Below are 12,226 nucleotides of genomic sequence, written 5' to 3' on the forward strand. Positions count from 1 at the left end.
CAGGGCTGTGCTCCAGACCCCTCCCCTTCTCTGTTGCTTTTCTCTGGATACCTTCCAGCAACTCAACATCTTTCCTAAACAGAGGGGCCCAGAGCTGGACACAGGACTCAAGGTGTGGCCTAACCAGTGCTGAGCACAGGGCAGAATGACCTCCCTGCTCCTGCTGGCCACACCAGTCCTGTTCCAGGCCAGGATGCCATGGGCTTTCTTGGCCACCTGGGCACACTGCTGGCTCATGTTCAGCCAAGTACTCCCAGGTTCCTCTCTGCCTGGCTGCTCTCCAGCCCCTCTGACCCCAGCCTGTAGCTCTGCATGGGGTTGTTGTGAGCAAAGAGCAGCACCTGGCAGTTGGATTTGTTAAATGCCATCCAGTTGGCCTCTGCCCATCAGAAGAGATTCTGTTACAGTGACAGTGTCTGGCTTTTCAGGACAGAAAGCTCTATTTTTGTTCTAAACACACTACCAAGCATCTGAAATGCAAAACCCACAAACTAAAATACTATGACAGAACTCTCATAAATTAAACCTGTGCACCAAAAGAGTTGTTCATTATTCTCCTTATTAAAATATCAGACATTTCATTTATATTGACCTACTCAGAAACAAATCAGATCACCCCATCATCAGGACTGTTCTTGTTGCATTCAGAAATTAAAATCATAATGAGCAACACATGGTATCATAGCATCAGTCAGGGTTGGAAGGGACCACAAGGATCATCTAGTTCCAACCCCCCTGCCATGGGCAGGGACACCCCACACTAGATCAGGCTGGCCAGAGCCTCATCCAGCCTGCTCCTAAACACCTCCAGGAAACATGAACTGATTCAGTAGCCACACCAATGCACCACACCTATTTACCTTGTGTTGTTGGTAAAGCAGCTTCTGCACACAGTCCTCTTGACTGTAGTGAAAAGCTGCCTTACACAAATCATCCAGCAAGGACAGCGTTGCCCGGTCCCTGTGCCACAGCTGCTGGCTGGTGAGGACTTGGACCCAGAACTCCAGTACTGCAGCTGGCCCCACTCCAGTTGGCTGGTCACTTATTAAAATGTGAGTCTAACAAATTAAAGGGTAAAGTTATTCAAGAGATAACAGCTTCAGTTAAAGCTCAAGAATTTACTGAAGAACTGTCTAACTTAGCTTTAAGTAATTCACAATGATGTTCTCCATTGCCTCCATAAAAACAGCTTTATCATCTCCCATCTCCAGATTCCCACAAACTCTACAGCCTGGGAAGCTGAACATCTTGCACAATCAGCAAAACCCACACACAGAAGCAATAAGCAGGACCCCTGTGACTCTGCAGGCATGAACTTCACCTGTTTCTGAAGTGCAGCCTGATGGTCCTGCAAAAGGACTTCCCAGAGCAGGTCTGTTTTTCTTTACTCCCTACCCTCTCTAACATTAGTCAGGGCCCTGGTTCCTGGGCTCTCTGCACTTAGAAGAAATACCACTGTTCCCCAACACAGGTACATTTTTTTCCTTACCACAGCCATGAACTAGCAAAGCTCTCAAGCATGAATGTACCTGCTGCTTTCCTCAACTAATACACGTGAGAGCAGTGCTGCAAATTAAACTCCCTTCTTCAGGCAGTTTTGAAGCAGTCATTTCCCAAGATGTCTGGAAGGCACACACTGCTGTGTTCAGTGCCACATGCATTGCTAGGTTTCAGCAAGTTTAACAGCTATTTCAGGAAGCCAGACCCAACTGCTCGTGCCTGACGCAGGGTACTCCACAGCTGTAAAGCTGCCACATTCAGTGTTCCTTCTGACCTAAAAAGTCAGTCAAATAAAAGCTTCACAGGTTTTAATGGTTGCTTTTTCAAACAGTCTTCTTACCTGTATCATACTACTGAGCAGCTTAACATTTTCCCCATAGCTCACTCCTGTCAAGTGCTGTGTTACTTTATGGGTAACCTGCTGGGTCACGCCTTGAGGCACTCCACTATCCAGGTGAAGGAACAGTTGGACATAGGATAAAAACCTAGGGATGTGAAGAAATACCATTCAGCCCAAAATTTCCCCTAACAAACAGGAAAAACTGTTTCTAGAGAATTTAAAGACAGCTCAACAGCATGCACACACAAGGATTTTGAGTCACAACCATGCTGCAGGTTTAAGTGCTCCATTCTAACCACACCACAGACACCTTGTGAGCAGTTGGGGTGGTTTTAGGCTATGCCTTTAAATTTTAGTTGCAGATTTTGAGCAGAGAAGTAGCAAAATATAAATAAACCACTACTGGTGTAGAAAAGGAAAACAAAAGATTATTCTAAACTAATTCATTGGATTAGTATCCAGGATGAGTTGCACAAAAACAACTCTCTCTTCTTTCCTGATCTCTGCTGGTTTTGCTTTGCTCAGGAGCGATTAACCTGCTTGTCAAATGGCCTTGGCTGAGCTGTTTAGTTAACTCTAACCCACTGCTTTCTCTGCTTCTCTCCCTCTTGGGACAAGGGGGTGGGGGGCAGTGGAATGGCTTCCCTGGTCTTTTTGACCAGGGGGATTTTTGTGTCGATAGCTGATTTTAAATAGCTGTATAATATTGTAACTCCTGTACATTTTTTGTACACATTCATTGCATTCCACTGTAGAGTGCAGTTTTTGCTTGCAAATTCATTTGCTGCTAACTGACTTGGTCTGGCTTAAAACTTAATGCTAGGAGGGAAACTTCAACTCACCACAGCAGTTCACATCAGAACGTAATTCAAGGCAGGTCATCAGAACAGAACACAGTTTGACTCCTATCAGCACCAAAATCAAGCCCAGAAATTGTCTGGGAGCCTGCCAGGTAGTCCAGGTCAAAAGCACCCTAGGGAGCACGTTTCTAACTGACCAGGACACACTCCCAGCTGCTGCTCAGCTTACCAGTAGGTACACAGTTGAATTGGTTGGTCCTCCTCATGTATCTAAACACAACAGCTCTGAGCAAATACAGCTGACTGAAGACCATTTCTGTGGCAGAGCAGCAGGGACAACTTTAGACATGATGTCAGCAGGACACACTTCCACACCTACTTTCTCAACCAGGCACTGTCAAAAGTATCCAGGCAAATAAACCAGATGTACTTTCCTACCATCTGCATCATTCTCAGCAGATACAAAACCCAGAATGAAGCCTGGTAAATTTAACAGTTAGTGTTCACTTTGCTTGTTCTTTGTCAAGAAATGCACTAGGAACACATAATGCTTACTGTTCATTCTTCAGGAGGTAATACTGGCAAGAATAAAACAAGGGTAAGATTTTATCCAGCACATGGACTACTGTCCTCAGGTATCTAGACTTGACGAGTACACCCAGAAGAGGGATCCCTTCTGCACAGAACTTCTCAATGCTGCCAAAAAAAAACACACCAACACAACAATAAAGAAAAACACATTGGCAATCAGTACAGAGACAAGGTGCTTAAGTGTTGTTGTCAGCCAAGACATTGCTACCATTTCACCTCCGACATCATAAACAACTACATTCACAGAGCTTTTAAACCCAGCCGTAGAAGTCATTCAATTGCTGACAGATATGGTAAGAATTTCCTGCCCTTCTAGGGGTTTGGGAGCCAGCAGTGTGCCCAGGTGGCCAAGAGGGCCAATGGCATCCTGGCCTGTACCCAGAATAGCATGGCCCGCAGGAGCAGGGAAGTCATTGTGCCCCTGGACTCTGCACTGGTTAGGCCACACCTTGAGTCCTGTGTCCAGTTCTGGGCCCCTCAGTTTAAGAAGGGCATTGAGACACTTGAAGGTGTCCAGAGAAGGGCAACAAGGCTGGGGAGAGGCCTTGAGCACAGCCCTGTGAGGAGAGACTGAGGGAGCTGGGGTTGTTTAGCCAGGACAAGAGGATGCTCAGGGGAGACCTCATTGCTGTCTGCAACTACCTGAAGGGTGGCTGTAGCCAGGAGGGGGTTGGTCTCTTCTCTCAGGCAACCAGCACCAGAACAAGAAGACACAGTCTCAAGCTGTGCCAGGGGAGGTTTAGGCTCAAGGTGATGAGAAAGTTCTTCACTGACAGAGCTGTTAGCCATTGGAATGTGCTACCCAGGGAGGTGGTGGAGTCACCATCCCTGAAGGGGTTCAAGAGGGTAGTGGTGGTGCCACGGTCTAGTCATGAGGTCTGTGGTGAAAGGTTGGACTCGATGATCCTTGAGGTCTCTTCCAACCTTGGTGATACTGTGATCTTCCAAAACAGTCACTGGAGATGTGGGGGTCTTCATACACCAAGTTTCAATTAATCAATTTAAAGCTCTGTGCTCTTGCCTAACCTTGCCAACAAGCCTCTCTCTTCAGGCAAAGAAGTGCCAGCAGAGTGATTGTCATATCAGCTACTTTTAGTATCTCCTCAGGATAGATGTTCTGAAAAATCTCTCTGCTACTTAGAGCTCAGAGAGTTTCCTCACAGTAAGTACTTAGATGGTTGCAGTTAGCTGAGATCAGTCCCATCTTACTGTCCAGGAATCTCATTTGGTACCTTCCTCTGCATGAGATTTTGCAAACAGAGGAAGGTTGCATATTAGGAGAAGATGTAAAATATTAAGGCTATGTCCACTCTGAGATCAGGAAACGCTGTGTTCATTATCATGGCTATAAAGCTAACTATTTATCATTACCAGCATGAATCATTTTCCTCTCCCCTACTATTTTCCAGATGCTCTCTGTGGCTCTGATGAGAAAAAAAGTACTTGTACAACAATAATCCTTTCAGTATGTGTGGTTAAAAGTTATTCTTGTCCATAGCAACAGTGCTAATCCCTCCATTTCAATACTATAATTACTCTGTTGACCCTAACAAGCAGAAGGCAAAAGAATGGAATTACCAAGAACCATGGGAACCACGCACTGCTTGAAACTGCCATCTCTGAAAGACTGCTCAATCCCTTGCACCAAAAGTCACCTATTCTTTAAACAGGTATAGAGAGATTAGTAGCCCTCAGCTCATGATTAAATGGGCTGCTCAGTCACTGGGGCCTTCCACCCAAGACAACCATCAAAAAGCATACCAAAAAGGCACACAAGAAGGGTGACAGAGTACTGGAACAGCTGCCTAGAGAGATCATGGAGCCTGCTTCTCTGAAGATATTACTAAACTCTCTGGACAAAAATGCTACAAAAACTACTCCAGCTGACCCTGCTTTAGCAGGGGGAGTTGGCCTAGAGGTCCCTTCAAAGTCCTACTGTTCAGTGACTCTGTGACTTACCTGTGACCCACTGTGGTCATTGCCAGTGCCAAGTAACAGCCGATAGGGATGTTTGTTTTAACGGCCTTCAGGAGGGGATGAAGCGTGACTGCCTCCGTCATGTCGAGCACGCTGCTAGGCATGGGGCCTGCAGGCCAGCCCTGCTGCATGCCACGGTCATTCCTGTGCAGCTTCAACCTCAGAACCAAGCTCCAAGCCCACTGGTTGAAAGAGGTCTCTGGTGTTTCGCCGTACCGAACAATGCTGGCTAGGTAGGAGACCTGCAACGAGGCAGCAGGACAGGAATGAGGCAAAGCACAGCTGTACTGCAGCACACGTGGCACCAGTCTAGGACTTGGATCAGCTTGCATCAATCTCCTCTATCAGAATACTACAACAGGAGATCAAGGGACAGGCTGAGGGAGTTGGGGTTGCTTAGCCTGCAGAAGAGGAGGCTCAGGGGAGACCTTCTTGCTGTCTACAACTCCCTGGAGGGAGGCTGTAGCCAGGTGGGGGTTGGTCTCTTCCCCCAGGCACCCAGCACCAGAACAAGAGGACACAGTCTCAAGCTGTGCCAGGGGAGGTTTAGGCTGGAGGTGAGGAGAAAGTTCTTAACAGCAAGAGAGATTGGCCACTAGAATGTGCTGCCCAGGGAGGTGGTGGAGTCACAATCACTGGAGGCTGCTTAGGAAGAGCCTGGATGAGGCACTTGGTGCCATGGTTTAGTTGATCAGATGGTGTTGGGTGATAGGTTGGACTTGATCTCTGAGGTCTTTTCCAACCTGGTTAATTCTATTCTTCAGGCACACTATGTAGCACCACCAGTTGAATCTATCTGAAAACTGTTTCTGTGGCTTTGATTTCCACCACTTCTTTCCCCTCACTCATCCCTTTTGATAGAGCTTATCTAAGTATACGTCACAGCTGATGTTTTCAAGACTAGTTATTGGTATCAGATGAAGTTTTGGTTTCACTATCTAAAAATACTGGGGGCACAAGAACCTAAGCATTATCTACTCTCAAATGTCAATTACAAGATCCCATCAGTCCACACAGATTCACCAACACCAGTGGCAACCAAGGTTGGAATAGGCATAAAAAAAAGAACTCATCAGCTAGCACAACACAACAGATTGCGATTAAGTGGTGCAGAGAAGCAGGTCAGAAAAGGGCAGAGACAATAAGGGACATTCAAAGAGGGGGAAGAAAAGACTGGGGGGAAAGGTGCAGGGCAGGAGAACACATCATATAAGAAATGCTGTGAAGACAAAGCACAAAACAATGCTAAAAGCTCTGAGTAAATAAGTGGAAACATCTTGGATTCACAGGACTTTTAACCTTGATCTTACTATCGTTCCACTCCCCTTCTATCCCTTGGAGCCATACCTTCCTCAGTCACCAGTGTGCTGGAAAAAAATCCATGTAATAAATGTTTGTAGGGTGTTCAGGTGACACAGTACTGCACACTAATGACAAGATCCTAAAACTGAGTCTTTAAACAGGAGCAAGAGCTGCAGACACAAGAAGGGTGTCTCTTAAGTTCACCAGTAAGTAGACTTTCATTAAACAACTCCACTTGAGCAGAGAATAGTTTGCAGGAACAGGGTGCAATTACCAAGCTACAGGCTGGACAATAATGCAAACCTGCAAGTGGAATAAGTTCAGAATTTCCATTTCCCCTATAGAGTTTCAACAGAAGTCTAACAGTCCTGTCAAGTAGGTCTGTAGGTACAAAGACAGGCTGAGAGTTGGTCTGTTGTGCTGTTCCAGTAGTATCAAGACAGCATGGCTTTTGAAGAGAGAAAGACAACAAGAGTTTTCCTATAAGTATCAATAAACTATTTCCTTTAATTCTGAAGAAGAAATACCTGTTTTATGCTTTCAGAAAGTAGCCCAGCATATGGTTTCTGGGAGAGGTATTTCTGATATGCTTCCAGGACCATCAAGGCAATTTCAGAATGGACAGCTGGATCCAGATGAAGAGCATCCTGCTAAAACCAGAATCATATGATAAAGCCTTGCCTCATCTGGAAGGTCTCTACAACAACAGTTGCACTACAGAGAAATAAAGCTTAATTTGAACAGTCAGAAAGACATTCTGTCATAATAACAAGGCAGTATCTTGACCAGTAAGGAAGTTTTGGCCCAGCTTTGAAGAACAATGAGCTCACAGTGGGCAACACAAAGCTCACCAGTAGATTGCATCCAGAAGAAAAGTGCCCATAATCACTTCTCATGTGCATTTGGAAGATCTACAGCTATTAATCCAAAGAACTGTAGAAGGCATTTTAAATTACACAGAACAGAAACTGAAAGTCTTTCCTTTAAAAAGCAAAGCCAACCCCCCCAAAAAAATATCACACTTCTATTACCAAACTACAGCAAGGCCTCTTAGCCACTAAAGACCTATCTTTCCCCATATCAAATGGTTCAGACACGACACTGGTGCTGCACAGCAAAGATCTCTCAATTTTGCCTGCTCTATAGCTTTATTTTCAACCATCACCAAGAAACAGGGTAATCTTCACAACAAATACCAGCACAAAGAGCAGAGTTCAGTATGATCAAGTGCACAGATGGCAATGCTAAAATGGATCACTGAACACAGGCAACAGGGCTTCTCCCCAAATCCACTTTTGCTTCTCTCTGAAAAAAAACACTCTTCACCTGTGACTGGACACTGATCTGCTGGAGCTCTTGCAGTAATCCATTCTATAGAATATATTACAGTATCACCAGCATGGAAGAGACCTCAAAGATCATCGAGTCCAACCTGTCACCACAGACCTCATGACTAGACCATGGCACCAAGTGCCACATCCAATCCCCTCTTGAACACCTCCAGGGATTTAAACAGCATGCAGGACTTCAAATTTTGATCATTAGTTTTCTTGGCCTGCATCAAGATCAGTGTAGCCAGCAGGAGCAGGGAAGTCATTCTGCCCTGTGCTCAGCACTGGTTAGGCCACACCTTGAGTCCTGTGTCCAGTTCTGGGCCCCTCAGTTTAGGAAAGATGTTGAGTTGCTGGAAGGGGTCCAGAGAAGGGCAACAAAGAAGGGGAGGGGTCTGGAGCACAGCCCTGTGAGGAGAGGCTGAGGGAGCTGGGGTTGCTTAGCCTGGAGAAGAGGAGGCTCAGAGGAGACCTTCTTGCTCTCTCCAACTCCCTGGAGGTAGGTTGTAGCCAGGAGGAGGTTGGTCTCTTCTCCCAGGCAGGCACCCAGCACCAGAACAAGAGGACACAGTCTCAAGCTGTGCCAGGGGAGGTTTAGGCTGGATGCTAGGAAGAAGTTCTTCCCAGCAAGAGAGATTGGCCACTGGAATGTGCTGCCCAGGGAGGTGGTGGAGTTCCTGTCCCTGGAGGTGTTTAGGAAGAGCCTGGATGAGGCACTTGGTGCCATGGTGTAGTTGATTAGATGGTGCTGGGTGGTAGGTTGGACTGGATCTCAAAGGTCTTTTCCAACCTGGTTAATTTTGTATTCTGTATTCTTGCATTGTGAAAAATATACCTGGGTAGCAGCTGCAAGCTGCAGTCACACCAGCCTCATACACACTTCTTGCAGGACTTTCTCTACTCCTGCAGCCATAAATATTTTAATCAAGTGAAAACTGTCCTGTCAGTTGTTTCCTCTTGTTTAGAGAGACTCCTGCTTAAGTGTACCTTTTAATCTCAGCTGCAGCAGTACAAGAAAGCAACACAAGCAAATCCTCAGGCAGAATGCTGCAAGACTGTACTGAGTTTCTCATCCTATGCCATTAGGTGTTCAGCCATCACATACAAGCATGTAATTAAATGTTACAGCCCAGGGTTGAGTAACACTTTCCCTGTGTAAAACTGCAAGTTCAGGCCTCTGTTTTCCATACTTACATGCTCACCAAATCCCCAGTTTAGCCCTTCCAAGATAATGCAGGCTAGTTTATTCTCCACTGTGGTTAGACTGTAATTTAACAACCAGTCACGAATCACTGCTATCTCGGACGAAGAAGGCTTCCACAGGTACAAGGGCAGTTCTTTAAACAGATATAAAGAAACCTTCAAGGGCAGAAAAGAAAAAGGTTAATCAATAATTGGTATGGAACAGTAACCAACTGGAACAGTTATGCCCCTCCACTGCGAAGAATAATGTGACCAAAGATGTTGGTAGCAAGCTGTACCGTGATGCAGTCTGCACAGCCTCCAGCTGGAACTGGGCCCTGCACAGGGTGAAGACAGACACTTACCATCCCAACTTTCTCAATGGTCTCTCTGACTCGATCCAGCAAGACAGAAATCATCTGTGTGTGGATGCTGGCAATTGCTCCCAAGAGCTCTCGGCCCACTTTGGAAAAAGTCTCTCTGGTGGAAAGGCTAAGGTAGGAAACCTGAGAGGAGAAGCAGAGACCAGTTACTAGCTGTGGCTGACCTTCAACCAGTGCAACAAAACATCTACTGCAAAAGGAAGAGCTAGATTGCTCTTGCTGACCCTGGGCAAAGTTACTAAATACCAGTACCAAAACTGAAACTGATTGCCCTGGAAAAGATTAGGAAATGACACAACAGCACCGAAACCAAAAGTCTGGAGTTACACACAGGAGCAACACTACCAGCTGCAAGTTACATACAATCTGCACACCCCAACAGCAGAAGAGTAACACACAAGGAACTGCAGGGGTACAAGTAAGATGTGTGTAAGAAAAACAAAGCAAAACAAAGGTACTGGCTGGGGTCAGAGCAGCCAGGAAGAGAGGGACCTGGGGGTGCTGGTTGAGAGTAGGCTGAACATGAGCCAGCAGTGTGCCCACGTGGCCAAAAAGGCCAATGGCATCCTGGCCTGCATCAGGAACAGTGTGGCCAGCAGGAGCAGGGAGGTCATTGTGCCCTGTGCTCAGCACTGGTTAGGCCACACCTTGAGTCCTGTGTCTAATTCTGGGCCCCTCAATTCAAGGACATTGAGATACTTGAACATGTCCAGAGAAGGGCAGCAAAGCTGGGGAGAGGTCTGGAGCACAGCCCTGTGAGAAGAGGCTGAGGGAGCTGGGGCTGCTTAGCCTGGAGAAGAGGAGGCTCAGACCTTACTGCTCTCTACAGCTCCCTAAAGGGAGGTTGTAGCCAGGTGGGGGTTGGTCTCTTCTCCCAGGCACCCAGCACCAGAACAAGAGGACCCAGTCTCAAGCTGTGCCAGGGGAGGTTTAGGCTGGAGGTGAGGAGAAAGTTCTTCCCAGCAAGAGAGATTTGGCATTGGAATGTGCTGCCCAGGGAGGTGGTGGAGTCACCATCCCTGGAGGTGTTTAGGAAGAGCCTGGCTGAGGTACTTGGTGCCATGGTGTAGTTGATCAGATGGTGCTAGGTGACAGTTTGGACTTGATGATCTCTTGGTTAATTCTATTCTACTTTGTACATTTCATTCTGGCTTGGTCCACCCAAGATCTGTTGGTTCTTCCAGAAAACCATGCAGCTCACAATTTTTTGACTCAGCACTGTATTATAAACCTCAGGAGCAGCACTTCATCAGTCCCATGGCAGAACAAACTACAGAAGCCACAGGTGTTTCACACCTTCCACTGCTAGAAGAGAGCAAATTGATCTTGTTCCCCAGAATGGACCAGTCATTTTACTCACTTCATATATCTCCAGAACAATGATTTTTATGAAATCCTCATCAACATCAGCCCTCTTTGTTTGTGCCATCTGAGCAAATGTGGTAAGCAGACAGATTTCCTCTGAGCAGTTCATTGATTTGAGATACTCCTCAAAATTTTCAAGGTGCTCTGGGTCTAGGGGGAAAAAGAAAATCATATTAAAAAGCAGCATAGTAAGAGAAGTGTTACAGAACATGTCATGAATATTTGTGTGTTTATTGACATTCCAGTCCCAGAGAAGGAATCCATGACAAAGGAATTACCATCTCCAGATTAGTGTCCTCTCCTCAGAAGAGGCTGGTACCAGCTGCTTCAAAGTCAGGTGCAAGAAGCACCATACCATGCAGTGTGTCTATACAATCCTGCAAACATGCTAGCAATTCATAGTGAAAGCCATAGCTCCTTCAAGAACAACTTTAACATAATTTTAAGTATGCAATGTCAACCACCCACAGGAACAACTGCTTCCATCTTTCTGCTTCTAAACAATGCTGCCATGTCTTTGGTTTCCATGACATATTGGAGCAATTAACTCTACAGATATGGCAGTTTGGGCTGGGTGCCTCCTGCTGCTGTCACATGAGATACACCCTCGGTGCCCCAGGTGTGCAGCCCAGTGGGTGGGCACAGGGAGCTGTGTATTCCATTCTCATCATGTCCTGCTCCCTGTAAATCTATCAGCAAGGTCTCACACTTCCTCTTTCTTCCCTCGCTGCTCCCATGGGAGATGCTCCCTATCTGGTTATGGAAGGGGAGTTATCTCAAGGCCTCTTAGGCCTGGCCAGGCCTAATGCCAGGAGGAAAAGGGGGAAGGGCAACCTCAAATCTGGCCAGTTGAGACTAGCCTAACAGTTGGGGGGGGGGGGGGGGGGGAAGGGGGGCCGATAAAAACCCCTGGGGGTTTTGGGTGTACCCTCAGGTGGGAAGAGGGGAGTGCTGGGAGGCTTCTGGGTATGCTGTGAGGGACTCTGTATGCTTTGGGATCTCTTCTGCCACTGTGCTTGTAGCTCTCTGTAAAACACTCACTGCTTTCCCATTTAAACTTTCCATCACTTCTGCAATCCATTTGTCTGGGTCTCATCATTTTCCTGCCCCGGTGGGAGGCAAGGGAGGATCTGCCTCAACCTGGGACAACAGATTAAATCCAAATTACATGAGAACATTCTAGTTTTAAAGCAGCACACAGTCAAGAGAATATTAAAAATAAGTCCATTCAAGCACAGCAGAGGTTGTGATAAAGTTGAGAGATTGCCTATGCCATGTACCATCATCTCAAGCAGCAGTTACACTGGGGAGATCATTCTATGCCAGTTACAAAGAAAAACACTTCAAGTATCTCATCCTGGGCCCAGATTATATCCAAGAGTTACAAGGAAAGGTCAGGCTCAGTTTCTCCAACTGCATACAATAAGATACCTGAATGCACTTGCAGGGATAGTA

The 12,226-nt window shown here is 46.4% G+C and overlaps 1 protein-coding gene across 1 annotated transcript in view; it reads right to left on the reverse strand.

Moving 5' to 3' along the window:
* The window catches only part of EPG5 (ectopic P-granules 5 autophagy tethering factor), a 75,458-nt gene that overhangs the window by 40,885 nt on the left and 22,347 nt on the right, over window positions 1-12,226 (reverse strand). Inside the window, exons 12-19 of the mRNA XM_054178110.1 lie at window positions 10,767-10,921; window positions 9,389-9,529; window positions 9,036-9,200; window positions 7,038-7,157; window positions 5,191-5,450; window positions 3,196-3,336; window positions 1,841-1,985; window positions 861-1,058 (exon numbers count right to left, since the gene is read on the reverse strand). Of these exons, the coding sequence (XP_054034085.1) occupies window positions 861-1,058; window positions 1,841-1,985; window positions 3,196-3,336; window positions 5,191-5,450; window positions 7,038-7,157; window positions 9,036-9,200; window positions 9,389-9,529; window positions 10,767-10,921 (1,325 nt within the window). The remainder of the gene's footprint in view (window positions 1-860; window positions 1,059-1,840; window positions 1,986-3,195; window positions 3,337-5,190; window positions 5,451-7,037; window positions 7,158-9,035; window positions 9,201-9,388; window positions 9,530-10,766; window positions 10,922-12,226) is intronic.

Source organism: Dryobates pubescens, chromosome Z (assembly GCF_014839835.1).
Source record: "Dryobates pubescens isolate bDryPub1 chromosome Z, bDryPub1.pri, whole genome shotgun sequence".
Lineage (NCBI taxonomy): Eukaryota > Metazoa > Chordata > Aves > Piciformes > Picidae > Dryobates > Dryobates pubescens.